Raw genomic sequence first — 23544 nt, forward strand, 5'->3', positions numbered from 1 at the left:
CAGTGAGGGGGGCAAGGCAAATAGTTCGGCCTGAAGGGTAGAGGTCCAGTTGTTTATACGGACTCCCCACTCAAAATATAATCCATCACTCATTGTCAGAACAACTGCACTTCCAGCTGCACCCGTGGTGCGGTGTAGGGAACCATCAGTGTATATGATATGAGAGAGAATGCTCTGTGGACAGAGCATCAATATGGCTTAAGGCGTAATTTCCTCAAGACGAAGCTCGGACTGATCTCTAATTTGTTTCTTGGGGTGGAAAGGGAGGGATTAAAGTCGGAAAGGGTGTAATCTCGTAGGAAAGTGCCGTTGTTGTCTCTCTTGGTACAAATTATAAATCTGGTGCATTCTGAGTTCAGTTCCAGTTTTAGTTATCCATTTGGAACAATGTTGACCTTCAATAAAGAATTTTTGGAAGACTTCAGTGCAAGGGTTAGGATGAGCTAGCCTAAGCACTTTTATACCAATTTGACAGTTAATTTCAGTAACACGATCAACAACGCTCAGAATATTAAGTTCCTTTCTCATGTTAAATATCTTTGTGGTACGAGGGCACCCAAGGATTATCCTCAAGGCTTCGTTCTGCAATTTTTCAAGCCCTCCAAGCTTTCTTTCGGGCATCAAAACAAGCAGAGGAGCAGCATAATGCATTAAAAATGTTATGCATGTAAGGTTCATCATACTAGATAATTCAAGAAAATATTTAGATCAATCCGAACTTTTTGTAACAAAGAAAACGTTTGTGGTGGCGGAGGTAAGTAAGCGAGCGTCTGACGCCGTCACAACAACTTCTACCACAGCCAAGGCCTCTGGAAAAGCGTTTCCGAGGACGCCAGGGAAATCTAGCCAGAGCGACGGCTCTTCAGACCTCGCTCAACATCTCTTCCAATCATGGGGAGGCGAAGTAATATTTACGCACATTTCACTTGCTATAAAAAGATCATTCCTTTATTAACAGTAACACTTGAATTCAGGTTCACAATGTTTTTCTGTCTATTACTGTGTTTACCAACCTTCGTTTTGGCCTACTATCCAACATTAGTTTCTTTTCGCCATAATGAAAGAATAATTTGTCTCTACTTGTAGTTGGTGTCCTAAAAAATGAAACATTTAAACAATCAAGGAATAATATCAGATGAACTAATGTTTAGTGACTACAACAGCAAAGATTCACAACACGTGGGAGCTACAGTAAAAAAGTAAACCAAATTCTAGGAATAGTCAAACAAAACTTGAACATCATGGAAAAGTCATCATGGCCAGTTATACAAATGTATAAATCTTTCATGCCCCCAAATACAATGCAAAGGGAATATGAAATTTTAGGCCTAAAGCCTCAAAATGCATTTTTATGTTTCCTCGAAAGTGCTGGAACATGTTGGGAAAGGATACACACTACTTTGGAACAGAGTGCAGATACTTCCACCCTAAATTATGCAAACTTCAAATTAATGTTTCCATGTCTGCCATGTTCCCCCCCCCCCCCTTTTTCCATTTTTTTTCATATTTTTTCTCAACACAATTTATACTTTAATCTCAATTAGTATTAAGTTTTAGTCTTAGTGTTTTTCCTGCCTGAAACGCTTTGCGTAATAATGGCTTTAGGCATTGTATGTACTAGCTCTATCTATAAATTCATCAATGTTTGTATTTTACCTTGTATGTATGTACTTTACCTGAATAAATATTTGTATTTGTTTATTTGTTATAATGAGAGGAAATGCTACAATAAAAAAACCAGCTGATCCAGAACTTTCCTCAGGATTTGGTCTAATTCTGAAAGTTCACCTGAGCTTGAAATATTAAGTTAATAGCAACATATTAGGTTAATAGACACTGCCTAGCCTGGAGGTTAGGCAGTGTTATGCTTGCATATTACATGTAATGTACAATATTAGACTAATAGTATAGAAATGTAATGCAGTACTTAAAATATATATTATAGTTTTAAAATAGCCACTGTTTTAAGATTTTGTCTGGCATTCTTTTTCTTATAAAAAGTCAACTTACCCTTTTTGGGGTAATTTACATCTAGCTTGAAAACCCATAGTCTCTGTCTATTTTAGCAATATTACATGTATTTCATGATATTTCATATTGAATAGGGAAATGGAAATATTGTCCAAGATTGTAAACTTTTAAATGTAAATGTTTGTAATACTGTACGGGATTATCTTAATATAAGTGTTTCATTCCGTTTTAGAATGTGGACCATATTGGAAAGTGAGCTGAGCACTTTGCGAAATATTTTGAGAATCATCTCTTTTTTTTTTTTTTTTTATAAACCCTGGCCCAACTTAAGGATTCTGCATATGTTGGATTCAGGTAGGGGATACCGTACAGTAATTACAGTTAATCATTCATTTTGTCGGGAACAGGCAGCATGAGTATCTATGTACTTTATCTATGTACAGTATAGTATGTATATACATAAAGTATATATAACATCGTACTTGGCCTACTATGCACGGCCCAATTTGCCTAATAAGCCAAGTTTGTCTGAATTCATATATTTTTCTAATTTTTTTTCTTATGAAGTGATAAATCTGGCTATTTCATTATGAATAAGTTAATTTCTTTAAATTTGAGTTAAAACTAACGTAGATATATGACCGAACCTAACCAACCCTACCTAACCTAATCTATCTAAACCTAACCAAAACTAACACAACTATGTTAATAATTTATGTTCCTAATATAATATAATAATAATAATTAAAATGAACTAAATGGAAACAATTTATAGAAAATAAAAAAAATCGCTCGGCCCATTAGGCAAATCGAGCCTTGCATAGTAGGCCAAGAAGTACGTTCTGGCTATTAGGTATGACATATATATGTATGTATGTATGTACATATATATATATATATATATATATATATATATATATATATAATATATATATGTACATATATATATATATATATATATATAATATATATATGTACATATATATATATATATATATATATATATATATATATAATATATATATATATATATATATAATATATATATATATATATATATATATATATATATATATATATATATATATATATATATATATATATATTTAATATATATATATATATATATATATATATATATATATATATATATATATATATATATATATATATATATATATATATATATATATATATATATATATATATATATATGTATATTATTAAATATGACCAAAAAAGTAAGATTAATAATTCTAACACGAATTTTCTCAATATTTCTTATGTTTCTTTTCACTGTCGATGGTACAGTAATTGAAAAATCAATTCTCCAAAATTAATTTTTATTTCTAGTCTAGACTAGAAATAAAAATGAATGTTGGAGAATTGCTTTTTCAATTACCATTGACAGTGAAAAGAAACATAAGAAATATTGAGAAAATTCGTGTTAGAATTATTAATCTTACTTTTTCGGTCATATTTAATAATATATGTTTACAAGAAAGACTGCTACCAAAATATACTAATATATATATATATATATATATATATATATATATATATATATATATTATATATATATATATATATATATATATATATATATATATATATATATATATATATATACATATATATAATATATATATAATATATATATATATATATATATATATATATATATATATATATATATAATATATATATATATATATATATATATAATATATATATATATATATATATATATATATATATATATATATATATATATATATATATATATATATATATATATATATATATATATATTAGTATATTTTGGTAGCAGTCTTTCCTGTAGACATATATTATTAAATATGACCGAAAAAGTAAGATTAATAATTCTAACACGAATTTTCTCAATCTTTCGTACATTTCTTTTCACTGTTGGAGGTAAATAAAAAATCAACTCTCCAAAATTCATTTTTATTTCTAGTCTGACACGACACGAGCGCGTTTCGTAAAACTTATTACATTTTCAAAGACTTTAGTTTACAAATACACAACTGAATAGAACTTACGCATCTCCGATTTTATATCTACACTTGAGTGAGGTGGATGGGGTGAGGTGGCATTAATAGGGTATTAATTTCATAATTAATACCCTATTATGAAATTAATACCCTATTAATGCCACCTCACCCCATCCACCTCACTCAAGTGTAGATATAAAATCGGAGATGCGTAAGTTCTATTCAGTTGTGTATTTGTAAACTAAAGTCTTTGAAAATGTAATAAGTTTTACGAAACGCGCTCGTGTCGCGTCAGACTAGAAATAAAAATGAATTTTGGAGAATTGATTTTTGATTTACCTCCAACAGTGAAAAGAAATGTACGAAAGATTGAGAAAATTCGTGTTAGAATTATTAATCTTACTTTTTCGGTCATATTTAATAATATATATATATATATATATATATATATATATATATATATATATATATATATATATATATATATATATATATATATATATATATATATGCCATCTGAGGAGCTGGAGGAACTCGACAACCTATGATAACCATCTTTGTAACCTATATGTAACTCCTTTTTTGTAACAAAGTTCAAATAAAGCAAATATATATGTGTACATACAAAAGAATGGGGGTGGTAGGAGAAGATAATATTAGTGTTCAGTGAGAAACCACAAGGTCTTCTCTGAATACTTTTTATTTTCTTCTCCGAGGCTATGGGTCCCCACATTGGCACCAGAGGTGGTACCCTCACAAATTTAAAAAAAAAAAAAAAAAAAAAAAAAAAAAAAAAAAAAAAAAAAAAATATATATATATATATATATATATATATATATATATATATATATATATATATATATATATATATATATATATATATATATTGGTGTATACTGGCAGCAGGTTTTCTTTCAAACATGTTTCATTGAATATGACCGCATATTCTGTATTTATTATTTTCTGGTTTAGGGCTTCTATCCCTCTAACTATTTTCTTAGCATCAGGGCTTAATTGAAATAGGAGTTCTCCAAAACTCATTTTCGTACTTTTAAGGTGAAGAAAAGAAGTGATTTACTATAGAGTGTATTACACTTATTTGTATAATTTGCACGACGTTTCGAACCTCCATGGTTCATTCTCAAGTGAACAGATCTTACAATACTAGTTGATTTTATACCCGCATTAGGTCAGGTGATAATACAATGAAGGTGAAAACATGGGGGGATACATAAGGGATAAACATAGGGGCTGCAGAAGGCTTATTGGCCCATACGAGGCATCTCCTATCCAAACACAAAGATTAATCCAGTGTAATTGGCCTGTTATGTTGGACATTGTCTTCTGTGTTGGCATCGATATGTTCTTGTCTTGTCCTTACTCTCATGGTGGGTAGAGTAAATAGTTCCGTGATTTGGGTGTTCATGGTAGGTCGCTCTATTCTTATGTGAATTGCCTCAAGAATTTGTAATCTTCTTGAATCTTGGGTTTTGTCTATTAAGCAAGTATTCTTGTTCAACATTTCTCTTGTTAGAGTAATGTCATGGGCTTGTCTCATGTGATTCCTAGGGGCACCAGATTGAAGATGGCATGTCAAACGCCTCGTCAGCTTGGTCGACGTCATACCTATGTACTTACATTGAAGGTTACATCCTTCGTGGGGGCAAGTGTACATGTATACAACGCTTGACTGCTGTAGAGGGTTCTCCGTCGGCTTCGGGCTGTTTTTGATAAGGAGTTCGGAAGTCTTCTTGGTTTTGTAGAATATTATCAGGTTTATGTTTTGGTTAGGAGTAGTGCTTTTTACTCCTTTACGGATTATTTCTTTCATTATTCTTTCCTCTTTTATATGTTCACTGTGCATGGTTGATATGTAATATAATTTTATTGGGGGTGTTGTGGTTTCTGTTCTAAGTTCTGAATTATACCTACGGTCCAAGTGTCTTCTTATAGCAGCGTTTATTTCCGCGTTGCTATATCCGTTGTTCACCAATACCTGAGTTACTCTTTCAAACTCTCTACTCACGTTGCTCCATTCAGAGCAGTGGGTAAGCGCTCGACGAATATAAGCATTGAGAACACTGGCTTTGTATCTTTGGGGGCACTCACTTCTACCGTTCAGGCATAATCCTATGTTGGTGGGCTTGGTATATACGATGGTGCTTAAAGAGGTTCCTGTTTTTGTTATTAGTACATCCAAGAATGGCAGACTGTTATTTTCACTATTTTCATGTGTAAATCGGAGTACTGACTCTCTCTCTAGGTGTCTTTTTAGGTCAATTAGTTCATCTGAGTCTTTTACTATTACGAATATGTCATCTACATAACGGCAGTATACAGTTGGTTTTTGTCTGCTACTGAAGACCCTATCTTCGATGGTTCCCATATAAAAATTAGCAAATAAAACTCCTAAGGGGGAGCCCATTGCTACTCCGTCTATTTGTAAATACATGTCACCTTGTGGACTGATGAAAGGGGCTTCCTTTGTACATGCTTCGAGAAGACTTTTCAAGTGTGGCTCAGGTATGTCTAATTTGGGGGTGCTCTCGTCTCTGTATACTCTGTCCAGTATCATTCCTATGGTTGTGTCGACTGGGACGTTGGTAAAAAGGGATTCAACGTCCAGGGAAGCGATGATTCCATCGGGCTGGGTAGATTTGATCAATTCTAGGAAATCTGCTGATGATTGTAGACTAAACTTACTTGGAGTGTATGGAGTTAGGAGTTCATTGAGTTTCTTTGCCAGGTGATAAGTTGGGGTTGGTATTTGGCTGATTATAGGGCGTAGTGGGTTACCTGGTTTATGCGTCTTAACATTGCCGTAGGCATATCCTAAGCCATAGTCGCCTTGAAGTTTATTGAAATGCACACTACCTTTCTTTGCGTTGATTGCTGTAATTGTTTTGTTTACTTTCCGCTTAAGGTCTTCTACGGGGTTCCTCGTGATTCGTTGAAATTTGGAGTCGTCACTTAGGATGTCGCTAATTTTGTTCATGTATTCATGGGTAGGAATCAATACATATGCTGCTGTTTTGTCGGCTTTTCTTATTGTTACGTCTTTCAGATTTTTTAGTTGTTTCGCTGCTTCTTTGAGTCGTGGGGTTAAGATTGTAGATGAATATGTTCCTCGTTTTTTCCCTGCTTCTGCAAGTAGTTCAGCTTGAAGTGTGTCAGTGGTGATGACATATATACCTATATGTAACTCCTTTTTTTGTATCAAAGTTCAAATAAAGCAAATATATATGTGTACATACAAAAGAATGGGGGTGGTAGGAGAAGATAATATTAGTGTTCAGTGAGAAACCACAAGGTCTTCTCTGAATACTTTTTATTTTCTTCTCCGAGGCTATGGGTCCCCACATTGGCACCAGAGGTGGTACCCTCACAAATTTAAAAAAAAAAAAAAAAAAAAATTATATATATATATATATATATATATATATATATATATATATATATATATTTTATATATATATATATATATATATATATATATATATATATATATATATATATATATATATATATATATATATATATATATATATATATATATGTCGTACCTAGTAGCCAGAACGCACTTCTTGGCCTACTATGCAAGGCCCGATTTGCCTAATAAGCCAAGTTTTCCTGAATTAATATATTTTCTCTAATTTTTTTCTTATGAAATGATAAAGCTACCCATTTCATTATGTATGAGGTCAATTTACTTTTATTGGAGTTAAAATTAACGTAGATATATGACCGAACCTAACCAACCCTACCTAACCTAACCTAACCTATCGTTATAGGTTAGGTTAGGTTATGTAGCCGAAAAAGTTAGGTTAGGTTAGGTTAGGTAGGTTAGGTAGTCGAAAAACAATTAATTCATGAAAACTTGGCTTATTAGGCAAATCGGGCCTTGCATAGTAGGCTGAGAAGTGCGTTCTGGCTACTAGGTACGACATATATATATATATATATATATATATATATATATATATATATATATATATATATATATATATATAATATATATATATATATATATATATATATATATATATATATATATATATATATATATATATATATATATAATTTTTTTTTTTTTTTTTTTAAATTTGTGAGGGTACCACCTCTGGTGCCAATGTGGGGACCCATAGCCTCGGAGAAGAAAATAAAAAGTATTCAGAGAAGACCTTGTGGTTTCTCACTGAACACTAATATTATCTTCTCCTACCACCCCCATTCTTTTGTATGTACACATATATATTTGCTTTATTTGAACTTTGATACAAAAAAAGGAGTTACATATAGGTATATATAGGAAAGACTGCTACCAAAATATACTAATATATATATATATGTCGTACCTAATAGCCAGAACGCGCTTCTCAGCCTACTATGCAAGGCCCGATTTGCCTAATAAGCCTAGTTTTCCTGAATTAATATATTTTCTCTAATTTTTTTCTTAGGAAATGATAAAGCTACCCATTTCATTACGTATGAGGTAAAAAATAAATTATTGGAGTTAAAATTAACGTAGATATATGACCGAACCTAACCAACCCTACCTAACCTAACCTAACCTATCTTTATAGGTTAGGTTCGGTTAGGTAGCCGAAAAAGTTAGGTTAGGTTAGGTTAGGTAGGTTAGGTGGTCGAAAAATCATTAATTCATGAAAACTTGGCTTATTAGGCAAATCGGGCCTTGCATAGTAGGCTGAGAAGTGCGTTCTGGCTATTAGGTACGACATATATATATATATATATATATATATATATATATATATATATATATATAATGTATATATAATATATATATATATATATATATATATATATATATATATATATATATATATATATATATATATATATATATATATATATATATATATATATGTATTATACTGTTGTTGAATATGACCGAAAGGGTAATATTAATAATTCTAACACGAATCTTCTCAATATGTCTTATGTTTTTCTTCACTGTCGAGGGTAATTGAAAAATTAGCTCTCCAAAATTCATTTTTTACATTTTTGTTTTTGGTCTGACGCCTATAAGCATTTCGTAAGGGCTTCTTACGTTCTCAAATACTGGTTTGCACGTATCATGTATCATGCTTATATTCGTTTTGGGTGAGGTGATATGACACAAATGTTTTGGGTGAGGTGACAGAACACGAATCAATGGGTATAAATTGGATATGAAAACGTAAGAATGAAAGTAACTACAGAAGGCCTATTGGCCCATATTTTCTCTTGCTGCTTCTATGTTGGTTCGGGGTCTTGAAGTGGGTAGAATATAGTTATGTGTTAATTGGCTGTTGATTGCTGGTGTTGACTTTTTTATGTGTAGGGCCTCGCTGATGTCGAGTCTCCTGCTATCGCTGTATCTATCGATGATTTCTGTGTTGCTTGTTAACATTTCTCTGGTGATGGTCTGGTTGTGAGAAGAGATTATATGTTCCTTGTTGGAGCCCTGTTGTTTGTGCATTGTTAATCGCCTAGAAAGAGACGTTGTAATCTTGCCTATATAATGTGATCTTTGGGGCTTACAGTCCCCAAGTGGGCATGTGAAGGCATAGACAATGTTGGTTTCCTTCAATGCGTTCTGTTTGGTGTCTGGGGAGTTTTTTATGAGTAGGTTGGCCGTTTTTCTGTGGAGAGCCCCCTTCGGCTCCCAAAGCTATACCGGGCTGATGTGTATACAGTATATTAGACCATGGCAACAGTCAATCGAAGGAAAACTAGGCCTACCGGGGACCAGAGCCAGAACCTGGTCCCCTCAAGAGAGGCACGAGGAGCAATGGCCTAAAGACACCCCCGTGTAGTTGGAAGCAGTCTTTGTCTGCCATCTACCAGGTCAGGCACCCAGAAAGGTAGGAATTCCAAAACAAACTACTGCTGATCAAATAATTTGCAAACCGAAAGCCGAACTAGCTACAGAACTCCCCAATGAAAACCAAGGAAACAAGTATGACATCACCACAAACGCCGCGCATCCGTCTGCGCAACCCCCCCCTCCCTGGGAGGGACGTACGGGTGCCCAGAGGTGGACCTCTCTTCAGATTGGCGTGGTCGAGGCATCTTCCAGTTTATGCGGCGCCCTTCTCAAACTGCAAGGCCGTCGGGGTCGATGCCTTTCAGCTGGACTGGTCGAGATGGAGTTACCTGTAGCTTTTCCCACTGGTCCGGTTGTTGCTCCAGATCCTGGCTCGGTTGGAGACTTTACAGGGGAGAGTAGTCCTGTTGGCTCCTTGGTGGCCGGCCCAGCCCTCGTTTCAGGCACTTCTTGCTAGATGTCCGAACCCGATGGTCTTCCAGCAGCTCTGCCTCTTTTAGCAGATCGGTGGCTGGTTCGATCTTCTCCTCCACTCTTCGCATCTGTTTTTTTTTACACGGGTGTATCACCACTTGTATGGTGATCAGGTGGCTTCATTGATGGTGTCCCACCTGCGAGTTTGTTCTAGACAGCAGTATGAAATTTCCTGGCGGTCCTTTCGGCAATTTTTATCTCGTTGTAGGTTGTCTTCGATTTCTGATTGGGTTGTTTTGTCCTTTCTCTCTTGGTGGTTGTTTCAGGACCGTCATCTTATGCCAAATACTGTCGCCTCGTATCGTGCGGCGCTGGCGGAGCTGCTGCAGCTTGCATTCGGGGTGGATGTTACTTCTGCTCTGTTCCACAAGCTTTCTTGGGCGTTGTTTCCACCTCCGGCCTGCTCAAGCGCCGCCTGAGCCGTCCTGGTCGTTGGACAGGGTGCTCTCTTTTTCTCTCTTCTCATCGGTTTGGGGTGGTCCCTTTGGTTCAGGACTTGTTTTTCTAAGGCTCTTTTTTTTTTGTTGGCATTGGCCTCTGGGGATCAGGTCGGGGAGCTTCATGCTCTCCTCCGGCGCAGGGGTTTCTGCTCCTTCGGTCCTGGTGGTCGTTTCGTTCGTTTGCAGCCTTCTCCGTCTTTTCTGGCTAAGAATGAGTCTGCTGGTTTCCGAAGGGGGTCCTTGGGTGGGTTGTTGATGCTTGGTTGGTTCGGCCGGGGGTGCATCATGTTTTGTGTCCAGTTGCGGCTCTTCGCCGTTATCTGTGCCCCACAGCTTCCGTGGCAGGGGACGCACTTTGGGTGGACCCGGTTTCCCTTCTTCCCTGTTCCAGGGTGCGGGTCTCCCAGGTTGTCCGCAGGATTATTCGGTCCAGCCAGCCTGTGGTCTATCCCCATGCCCACTACGTTCGTAAGTTCGCAGCTTTGGCTGCTGTTTTTGGGAATATGTCCTGGGCTGACATTTGGGCACAGGGCTTTTGGAGGTCGAACAGGGTCCTGGCCGCACGGTATCTCGTTAATGTTCCTGGCCCTTCTCGGGCGTGTATAGCCTTGGGTCGCAGGTTGCAGCCAGTTGTCTCGACTTTGAGTTGAGGTGCGAGTCATGACTGCCTCCCGGGTAAGTCCTTCTTTTTCTTTGTCTGTGATTAGGTAACTCCGGGGAGCCGAAGGGGCTCTCCACAGAAAACCAGGGTTGAATGTAATGAAACTCCATTTTCTGGGTGAGACCCGGAGGCTCCCTGGCATCCCTCCCTCTGGTCAGCGTTTTTTTTTTTTTTTTTTTTTTTTGCATTTTTGATGCTCAGCCTCTGAACTGAGGAGAGTTGCCAGTATGGAGGTCTGGCCCCCCCCCCCCCCCCGTCCCCGTCAAGGGGAGGGGGATGCGCGGCGTTTGTGGTGACATCAAACTTGTTTCCTTGGTTTTGATTGGGAAGTTCTGTAGCTAGTTTGGCTTTCGGTTTGCAAATTTTTGTTATCAGTAGTTTGTTTTGGAATTCCTTCCTTTCTGGGTGCCTGACCTGGTAGATGGCAGACAAAGACTGCTTCCAATTACATGGGGGTGTCTTTAGGCCATTGCTCCTTGTGCCTCTCTTGAGGGGGGCCAGGTTCTGGCTCTGGTTCCCGGTAGGCTTAGAACTCCTTCGATTGACTGTTGCCACAGTCTAATATATATACACCAGCCCGGTATAGCTCCTAGGAGCCTCCGGGTCTCACCCAAAAAGTGGCGTTTTATTACATGCAACGCTGGTTTTTTGTTTTTGTAGTAAATTGTCAATTGTATTTTCTGATATTTGTCTGTGGGGATAACGTTCCTATTAATAGTATATTTTTCAGGACACTTTCCTCCGTTTTATGAGCCGTTGAAAAGAAGTTCCTGTAAAACAGTCTTATACGGGGGTACAAGTGTTTTAAAAAGAAGTTCCTATAAAACAGTCTAATAGGGGGTACAAGTGTTTCGAAAAGAAATTCCTGTAAAACAGTCTAATGGGGGGTACAAGTTATTCGACGACTCATAAAACGGAGGAAAGTGTCCTGAAAGATATTATTTATAGGAACATTATCCCAAACAGACAAAAATCAGAAAATACAATTGACGATTTACTACAAAAACAATGACACGGCCAACCTACTCATGAAAAACTCCCCCAGACACCAAACAGAACGCCTTGAAGGAAACCAACGTCGTCTATGCCTTCACATGCCCACTTGGGGACTGTAAGCCCCAAAGATCTCAGTACAGTATACTGTATAGGCAAGACAACAACGTCTCTTTTTAGGCGATTAACACTTTCGCGCTCTCGGCGCTCAAAAAAAAACAATACCCCAGATGCTTTCGGCACTTCGCGCGCCTATGCGGTAAGACCGAAAAAGTGTACACTCTTTTGACTGTCCTGACAATAATTGAAGGCGCACGTATTTAAATTTGGTATCACTGTGTTCGCAATGAAATTGTCTATAAGAGCATACCTATAAAATGCCGCCCAAGCATAAGCAGTATCAACACCAAATAAAAAACTATGCAGATCACTCGCCGAGAGCGCCAAACAGCAACAAAATGTTTCCATTTTCTTAATGGTTGCGAAGCCTACAGTTGTCCTACATCACTAATTTTGGTATCATTGGAATCGCAATAAATTCTCTACACGGACATATGCATATGAATGTTTAATATAGGTAATTGCCCACCCGCAAGAGTGTGTGAAGTGGAGAGTAGTTAGCCGCGAGCGCACTGGCGAAAACACAGGGGGGAAATCATGCTTGGAAAGTTTATACGCTTCCTGACCCTACTTTTCTATGTACGTATTTCTTTTTTATACCAATGTGTTCGCAATAAAATTTTCTATAAGATGAACTGTATAACATTGGTACAAAGCATGTGTAAGAGAAGCGCCAAATATAGAACCACGTCGCTCAGTATGCGTTCGCGGCAGAAACGAACGCATTGTTTTCGTTCGTTTGATGTTTGTCATGTTTATACTTGTTGAAACATTTTATAGTTTGTATGACAGTGATCGCAGTAAAATTCCCTACACAGACATATACATAACACATACAAATATTTCCCACGTGTTGGATATATCAACGGCTAAAGGGAACCCACTGCCACACGCTCGCCACACCCCCAAACATACTTTGTGTATTTTTTTTTTTACTCATAGAAGTTTATGTGATATAATATTCATTCTGGTACCAAAAAATTCGCAAATAAATTCTCTACAAAACAAAAGTATCCCCATCCATTTCGGTTAAAAAATGGAATTTATAAAAATATTTTTTCGATTGACGAGAAAAGTAGGCAGTTATGCGGAATCGTAAGAAAACCAGTGACGAGTTATCTCTAATATAAAGCGCGAAAGTGTTAATAATGCACAAACAACAGGGCTCCATCAAGGAACATATAATCTCTTCTCATAACCAGACCTTCACCAGACAAATGTTAACAAGCAACACAGAAATCATCGATAGATACAGCGATAGCAGGAGACTCGACATCAGCGAGGCCCTACACATAAAAAAATCAACACCAGCAATCAACAGCCAATTAACACATAACTATATTCTACCCACTTCAAGACCCCGAACCAACATAGAAGCAGCAAGAGAAAATATGGGCTAATAGGCCTTCTGTAGTTACTTTCATTCTTATGTTTTCATATCCAATTTATACCCATTGATTCGTGTTCTGTCACCTCACCCAAAACATTTGTGTCATATCACCTCACCCAAAACGAATATAAGCATGATACACGATACGTGTAAACCAGTCTTTGAGAATGTAAGAAGCCCTTGCCAAATGCTTTTAGGCATCAGACCAAAAATAAAAATGTAAAAAATGAATTTTGGAGAGCTAATTTTTCAATTACCTTCGACATTGAAGAAAAACGTAAGAAATATTGAGAAGATTCGTGTTAGAATTATTAACACTTTCGCGCTCTCCGCAAAGGTCACTCAGCCAACCGAATGTGCGCGCTGCGTTTTTATCGCTTAAGCGTAAAAACAAAAATGTGTATACTCTTTTTACTCTTCTGACCTTAGTTCTCATGCTACGTATTTCATTTTGGTACCAACGTGTTCGCAATAAAATTCTCTAGAAGAACATCAGTAAAAAAAGTCACGAAACGTATAGGGATACCAGCACCAAATAAATAACTACGAAGATGACTCGCCGTGAGCGCCCATCAGCAACAAAATGTTTTTACTCTTGGGATTGTAATCACCTCCACACTTGTTCTACAGCGTTAATTTTGGTATCAATGGATTCGCAATGAAATTCCCAATACGGTGATATGAATATAAGCGTAGAATAATGATTGCGGCCCGCCCGCAAGAGTGTGGGAACTGGTGAAATTGTTACCCGGTATCGGTGACGGGACGACGCACGGCGCTTTGAAAGTTTATACTTATTTCACTCTCATGACATTAATTTTCTATGTACGTCATTCATTTTTGCGTCAATGTGTTCGCAATAGAATGTTCTATGTGCCCATAGGTAAAAAATATCAACAAAGCGTAAGTTAGAATAGCGCCAAATATAAAACAACGCTGGAACATATCAGTGAGCGTCAAACACACACGAAATGTTTTTACTTTTGTTATGTTTGTCAAGTTTATACTTGATGCACACAGTTATTTTTGGTTGTATATTGATCGGAATAAAATTCCCTAAACAGACATATGCATATAATACATGATATGGGGGAAGCATTACCAGTATAAACGGCTAAAGTCACCCACCTGCAACCCGTTTGGGACAAAATACCATTTGATCGAAGTTATCCACACCTTTCATGAACTTATTGTACCATGCAGCCTAGTGGTGAGAAAGAGAGCCTCATAGCGCGCAGTTTAAAACAAACCCAAAGTAAATCGGATAAAAATTGAATTTTATACAAATATTTTAAAAGTTGACATAACTTTATGTCCACTATGCGTTTACGTTAGACGAAACCGGACGCGCCGGCGCGTTCAGATAGCGCGAAAGTGTTAACACTTTCGCTTGGTAACGACACAGCATTGAGTCGTTCATTTAGTAGATGGACTTCTGGTAATGATACAGCATTGCGTCGTCGGTGGGGCAATGGTGCGGCAAAGTAGTGGCATCTTCGGGAAGGTCTTACCGCGGTTTTGGACATTATATGCATATACGCCTGTAGGGAATTTTATTGTAAATACATTGATACCAAAATGAAAGACCTAGGACCAGAATTGAGGTAACAAAGTTCAAAAGAATATACCCATTTTATTGCTCTTTATTAGCGCTCACTGGGGTAACGTTCCATCACTTTCTCTGTTTGTTGTGGGTGGTACGCCAGGTTTTCGGACTTCATATTTACATATACTCCTTTAGGGAATTTTATTGCGAACACAATGATACCAAAATGAAAGACCTAGGACGAGAATTGAGATGTCCAAAGTGAAGGGAGTATACACATTTTATTGCTCTTGCCCGCTCCCGGGTAACACGCTCTCGCTTTCTCGCCGGGATTTTTTTTTTTTTAATGCATTTATTCCTGTAGAGAACTCTATTTCAAACACATTCATACCAAATTGAAAAACCTAGGACAAGAATTGAGATGACAAAGTTGAAAAGAGTATACACTTTTCAGTATTACCGCGCTTTCTAATGTAATGAGAGGTGCCTTGGGGTGGCGCAGCGCTCTCTTTCTGGTCCACTTTCATCTTGTCGGCGTGTGGAGCGCGCTGCGGTTTTTTACATTATATGCATATACTTCTGTTGGAAATTCTATTGCGAACACATTGATACCAAAATGAAAGACCTAGAATGAGAATTGAGGTAACCAAAGTGAAAAGAGTGTACGCATTTTATTGCTGTTGTGCGCTCCCAGGTAACTCGCTCTCACTTTCTCTGTTTGCTGCAGGTGGTAAGCCGGGCTTTTGGAGTTTATATGCATTTAGTCCTGTAGAGAATTCTATTGCAAACACATTGATACCAAATTGAATATCTTAGGACGAGAATTGAGGTGACAAAGTTGAAAAAGAGTATACACTTTTCAGAATTACCGCGCGCTCCCATGAAACACTGAAACCCACCTGGGGTAGTGCGGGGCTTACGTGCCCGGTGAACGAAAGTGTTAATCTTACCCTTTCGGTCATATTCAACAACATATGTTTACAAGAAAGAATGCTACCAAAGTAAGTAAATTAATAAATATATATATATATATACTGTATATATATATATATATATATATATATATATATATATATATATATATATATATATAACTGAAAACTCACACCCCAGAAGTGACTCGAACCCATACTCCCAGAAGCAACGCATCTGGTATGTACAAGACGCCTTAATCCACTTGACCATCACGACCGGACAAAATGAGGTGATAGCCGAGGCTATTTGAACCACCCCACCGCCGGCACTCGGATAGTTATCTTGGGCATAGCATTTTACCAAATCACCTCATTCTTTGGGGCAACACGTGAGGAACACAAATGCGAACAAGCCTGAATGGTCCCCAGGACATATGCAACTGAAAACTCACACCCCAGAAGTGACTCGAACCCATACTCCCAGAAGCAACGCATCTGGTATGTACAAGACGCCTTAATCCACTTGACCATCACGACCGGACAAAATGAGGTGATAGCCGAGGCTATTTGAACCACCCCACCGCCGGCACTCGGATAGTTATCTTGGGCATAGCATTTTACCAAATATTCTGGGAGTATGGGTTCGAGTCACTTCTGGGGTGTGAGTTTTCAGTTGCATATGTCCTGGGGACCATTCAGGCTTGTTCGCATTTGTGTTCCTCACGTGTTGCCCCAAAGAATGAGGTGATTTGGTAAAATGCTATGCCCAAGATAACTATCCGAGTGCCGGCGGTGGGGTGGTTCAAATAGCCTCGGCTATCACCTCATTTTGTCCGGTCGTGATGGTCAAGTGGATTAAGGCGTCTTGTACATACCAGATGCGTTGCTTCTGGGAGTATGGGTTCGAGTCACTTCTGGGGTGTGAGTTTTCAGTTGCATATGTCCTGGGGACCATTCAGGCTTGTTCGCATATATATATATATATATATATATATATATATATATATATATATATATGTCGTACCTAGTAGCCAGAACTCACTTCTCAGCCTACTATTCAAGGCCCGATTCTAAAGTTGTATACTTCACTCTCGTGTTTAGGAGAGTTGTGCCTTAAGCATAGACACTGTGTCTTCCCATATTAACAGGGACTTGATGAAATAAACGTATAAATGACCCCTCACTTGCTGTAGTGCTCTTGGGAGGTGGTGATCTTTGGTGTATTTAAATACTCCGAAATTACCATCTCTTTTAAGGGTCTGAGCAGGTGGTGGAGCGGGTTAAGGCGTACCTGTTATGCCAGTTGCTGGAAGGCTTCTGTGCTGGCTAGGGTTCGAGTCTCCTGGTGGGAAAGTGTTCTAAAGTTGTATACTTCACTCTCGTGTTTAGGAGAGTTGTGCCTTAAGCATAGACACTGTGTCTTCCCATATTAACAGGGACTTGATGAAATAAACGTATAAATGACCCCTCACTTGCTCTAGTGCTCTTGGGAGGTGGTGATCTTTGGTGTATTTAAATACTCCGAAATTACCATCTCTTTTAAGGGTCTGAGCAGGTGGTGGAGCGGGTTAAGGCGTACCTGTTATGCCAGTTGCTGGAAGGCTTCTGTGCTGGCTAGGGTTCGAGTCTCCTGGTGGGAAAGTGTTCGAGTCTCCTGGTGGGAAAGTGTTCTAAAGTTGTATACTTCACTCTCGTGTTTAGGAGAGTTGTGCCTTAAGCATAGACACTGTGTCTTCCCATATTAACAGGGACTTGATGAAATAAACATATAAATGACCCCTCACTTGCTCTAGTGCTCTTGGGAGGTGGTGATCTTTGGTGTATTTAAATACTCCGAAATTACCATCTCTTTTAAGGGTCTGAGCAGGTGGTGGAGCGGGTTAAGGCGTACCTGTTATGCCAGTTGCTGGAAGGCTTCTGTGCTGGCTAGGGTTCGAGTCTCCTGGTGGGAAAGTGTTCTAAAGTTGTATACTTCACTCTCGTGTTTAGGAGAGTTGTGCCTTAAGCATAGACACTGTGTCTTCCCATATTAACAGGGACTTGATGAAATAAACGTATAAATGACCCCTCACTTGCTCTAGTGCTCTTGGGAGGTGGTGATCTTTGGTGTATTTAAATACTCCGAAATTACCATCTCTTTTAAGGGTCTGAGCAGGTGGTGGAGCGGGTTAAGGCGTACCTGTTATGCCAGTTGCTGGAAGGCTTCTGTGCTGGCTAGGGTTCGATTCTCCTGGTGGGAAAGTGTTCTAAAGTTGTATACTTCACTCTCGTGTTTAGGAGAGTTGTGCCATATATATATATATATATATATATATATATATATATATATATATATATATATATATATATATATATATATATATATATATAATATCGTACCTAGTAGCCAGAACGCACTTCTCTGCCTACTATGCAAGGCCCGATTTGCCTAATAAGCCAAGTTTACATGAATTAATTGTTTTTCGACTACCTAACCTACCTAACCTAACTTTTTCGAAAGGTGGTGGAGGCCAAAACTGTCAGTAATTTCAATGCGTTATATGACAAAAAGAGTGCTGGGAGGACGGGACACCACAAGAGTAGTTCTTATCCTGTAACTACACTTAGGTAATTACACTTAGGAATTACATACACAGGCTTCCTATCCCCAACAAAATTAATTATTATTGTTAAATGGTCACATTAGGAGTTTGTGATCATTATCGTTTTATCATTATTATACATACAGGACATTTGCTGAGACTTATAGGTTTATACAGCTGAATATATTGTATGCTTGATTTAATATTTAACAGATCTACAGTAATTACAATTAGAATATTAATGATATGTTTGCATAATGTTGAGTAGTTCACCATAGTAGTGGATTCATCTTTGTTTCACACATCTTCCTTTCCACTTTAAGGGGGGAAATAATTTGATCTATTCTTCTGATGGGCTGAGATTGTCCCAGGGGGGCTTGGCATTGTTGGGGTGCCCTGAGGGTATTAGTTCTATAAATTCTGGGGACATATTGAGTTGTTACCTAGAAATCGGCATTTCATTATACTTAATGCTCTATTATGTGTATACACTGTTTACCTAACAGTATATAGGTACCCGAGAGTTATGCAACTGTTGTGGCATTGCATCCTGGGGAAGATCAATAGGGCAACCTTGGAGGGACCTTGATATAGGCCAAATGTGTATATACAGGTTGCCTGTTCCTGGCAAAACAAATTATTATTATTATTAATTAAACTGTCTATAACAGAATACTTGAACTGTACGTCACAGTGTACTTACGCACGAGGTGTCTGGGAAGGTACAGCTTCCCAGCAACAAAAGCATTTCAAATGTATTTCACACATTTGACAAAAATTTTATATTTTTACTAATATTTTATTTTCATTTTTTTGCTTTTCAAGTTTGATCTAATATTTTATTGATTTTACTCTCTTTCAGTGCTACCAGTACTGTGAAGTGTCATAAATCATGAAGTCTAATAACTGGCAAATCCGAAAAAGTGGAAAAGAATTTGAAATACACCACAGTATTAAAATGTATCCAATATTTGGGGCATCTTCCAAAATCCAGAGAAGCCTGTTGTAGTTCCCGGTTTTGCAGCTTTTGGTAATAGATGGTGTGGCAGCAGTGTGGCCCAGATAATTTCATTGGAGTTTTTTTTTTCTTCTACTAATGGCTTCCCACAATAAATCACTGTTGAGTGGTGGGTGTGGTGATGGGAGTATTGTGAAACGCAAGCGTAATTCCCTAACAATAGGCCAAAAATTTGAAATTTTACACAAAATTCAGAAAGGTGAACTAATGAAAAATTTGTGTGTGGAGTATGGTGTAGGTTTGTCTACCATTTATGAAATAAAGAAACAGTGTGAAAAGCTCTTGGCATTTAATACTGAAAGTGATTGCACAGGAGACAATGTTAGTACTGTGAGGAAAAGTATGCATGGTGCTAATTTAAATGATCATGATAAGGTTGTTTACGAGTGGCTCCGGCAACAGCGTAGGGAAGGTGTTTCAGTTTCTGGGCCAATGTTAATTGAAAAGGCCAAACAGATATATAATGCCTTAAATATTAGTGAACCATGTAAGTTTTCCTCAGGATGGTTACATAAGTTTAAACATCGGCATGGTATTCGTCATTTAAAAACCTATTGTGAAAAACTGTCTACTGAAAGAGAGGCAGCTGATAGAGTGGCTGCTGATAGAGAAGTTGCAGACAAGTACATCAGTGAAATGTATAATTTGGTGAGGGCTGAAAATCTAACTCCCGAACAAATGTACAGTGCACACGAAGCGGGCCTCTTATGGAGGTACTTGCCTCGTAACATGCTCACTGGTGTTGAGCAAAGAGTAGCATCTGGCATCAAAGATCCAAAGGAGAGAATTACCTTTCTTACCTGTGCAAATGCTGCAGGCACACACAAATGTAAATTGCTTGTGGTTGGGAACAGCATTAACAAGCGTGCCTTGAAGGGGGTTAAGAATTTGCCCGTTCATTATAGTTCCAATAAACTGACCTGGATAACTCGGGAAATCACTAGTGAATGGTTTGATAACTTTGCGTTTGAGGCTCGTGTTCATTGTCGCAAAGTGGGCCTGCCAGAGAATTGCAAGATTGTTCTCTTCATGAACAATTGTTTAGCTCGTCCTAATGTGGACCATTTAGTGTCTCACAATGTCTTTGTCACCTACTTACCCCCTAATTGTACTTCACTTCTTCAGCCAAAAGATCAGGGCATTATTCGCAATATGAAGTGCAACTATAGAAATGAGTTTATGAGACATCTGGTGAGTTCTTGCACTGATGCTTGTGATGTGGAAGCGTTTAAGGAGGCATTCACCATTAAGGCTGCCCTTTGGGCTGTTGCTTGTGCTTGGGATAATGTACTACAGTCTACCTTGAAAAACTCTTGGCACAATTTGTGGCCTGACTTGATGCTTGGTGATAATGGTCAACCAGTGGAGAATCAAGGATTCAATGTTTCCAGCGAGAAGTCACAAATAGAAGATTTGCTACAATATGCTAAAGACATGAACAGGAACTATACCCAAAACTTGAAGGAGATTGACATTGTGACATGGATGAACTGTGATGACAACATTCCAATAATGTGTCAACTAACTGAAGAAGAAGTTAGTAATCTTGCATTAAACTCAAAACCTTTGGAGAGTGATGACAGTGATAGCGACAGTGATATGACCCAGGAGAAGATATCCATGGATGAGGGAATACGGTACGGTGAGCTTTATCTTCGCTTTCTTGAGCAGAGAAGCTTTGTAACTCAGAAAGATATAATAAATGTTTACAAAGTTCAGGAGAAGATGATAAAGAAGAGGTCCAATGACAAGATGCAAGTATCACTGCAAGACCTCTTTAAGAAGGCTTCTGAAGACATATCTCAGACTGTCGAAAAAAGTTTCACACCTTCCAAAATACCACTGGTGAGTGTTGGCATTTATTGTACATAAAGGAAGGAGTATCATAGCACCGTTGGCATCATTCTTGACTTACAATTGGGGATCCCTGGTTTGATTTATATATGTATATATATAAGTGTGTTGTACCTAATAGCCAGAATGTCATACTTGGCCTACTATGCAAGGCCTGACTTGCCTAATAAGCCAAGTTTTCCTGAATTTATATATTTTTCCAAATTTTTTCTTATGAAATGATAAATCTGTTCATTTCATTATATATAGGTTAATTTGTTTGAATTTGAGTTAAAACTAACGTAGATATATGACCGAACCTAGCCAACCCTACCTAACCTAACCTATCTTAACCTAAACTAACGCAATTAAGTCAATAATTTCTGTTCTTAATATAATATAATAGTAATAATTTAAATAAACTAATTGGAAACAATTTATTGCAAATAAAGAAAATCACTTGGCCTATTAGGCAAGCCGGGTCTTGCATAGTAGGCCGAGAAGTGCGTTCAGGCTACTAGGGTATGACATATTTTTATATAAAATCAGCCCTTATATATATATATATATATATATATATATATATATATATATATATATATATATATATATATATATATATATATATATATATATATATATTTATATATATAATCACTAAGAACTCTTTGACCCGGCCAGGATTCGAACCGTCTAGGATCACCCCTAAACGTACACAGTACCGTGACCACCGCACCAGACGATCGGTGGTCATGGTACTGTGTACGTTTAGGGGTGATCCTAGATGGCATGGGTTCGAATCCTGGCCGGGTCAAAGAGTTCTTAGTGATCTATGGCTTGCACGTTCATACAGCTTTCTCACACACACACACACACACATATATATATATATATATATATATATATATATATATATATATATATATATATATATATATATATATATATATATATATATATATATATATATATATATATATATATATATATATATATATATATATATATATATATATATATATATATATATATATATATATATATATATATATATATATATATATATATATATATATATATATATATGTCGTACCTAGTAGCCAGAACGCACTTCTCAGCCTACTATGCAAGGCCCGATTTGCCTAATAAGCCAAGTTTTCATGAATTAATTATTTTTTGACTACCTAACCTACCTAACCTAACCTAACCTAACATTTTCGGCTACCTAACCTAACCTTAAATATAAAGATTGGTTAGGTTAGGTTAGGTAGGGTTGGTTAGGTTCGGTCATATATCTACGTTAATTTTAACTCCAATAAAAAAAAATTGACCTTATACATAATGAAATGGGTAGCTTTATCATTTCATATGAAAAAAATTAGAGAAAATATATTAATTCAGGAAAACTTGGCTTATTAGGCAAATCGGGCCTTGCATAGTTGGCTGAGAAGTGCGTTCTGGCTACTAGGTACGACATATATATATATATATATATATATATATATATATATATATATATATATATATATATATATATATATATATATATATATATATATATATATATATATATATATATATATATATATATATATATATTATTATTAAATATGACCGAAAAAGTAAGATTAATAATTCTAACACGAATTTTCTCAATCTTTCGTACATTTCTTTTCACTGTTGGAGGTAAATCAAAAATCAATTCTCCAAAATTCATTTTTATTTCTAGTCTGACGCGACACGAGCGCGTTTCGTA

The 23544-nt window shown here is 36.9% G+C and overlaps 1 protein-coding gene across 4 annotated transcripts in view; it reads left to right on the plus strand.

Annotated features, from left to right (window-relative positions):
• Positions 1 to 770: 770 nt before the first annotated feature.
• Positions 771 to 23544, plus strand: part of LOC123757999 (uncharacterized) — a 312326-nt gene continuing 289552 nt past the window's right edge. For 3 of the 4 annotated variants that reach the window (XM_069338915.1, XM_045742104.2, XM_069338914.1), the window contains exons 1-3: positions 771 to 904; positions 2204 to 2325; positions 19800 to 21800. In XM_069338915.1, coding sequence (XP_069195016.1) covers positions 20034 to 21800 — 1767 coding nt within the window. In that variant the 5' untranslated portion in view covers positions 771 to 904; positions 2204 to 2325; positions 19800 to 20033. The remainder of the gene's footprint in view (positions 905 to 2203; positions 2326 to 19799; positions 21801 to 23544) is intronic. The other variant, XM_045742105.2, reaches the window with a different exon arrangement.

Source organism: Procambarus clarkii, chromosome 40, assembly GCF_040958095.1.
Source record: "Procambarus clarkii isolate CNS0578487 chromosome 40, FALCON_Pclarkii_2.0, whole genome shotgun sequence".
NCBI lineage: Eukaryota > Metazoa > Arthropoda > Malacostraca > Decapoda > Cambaridae > Procambarus > Procambarus clarkii.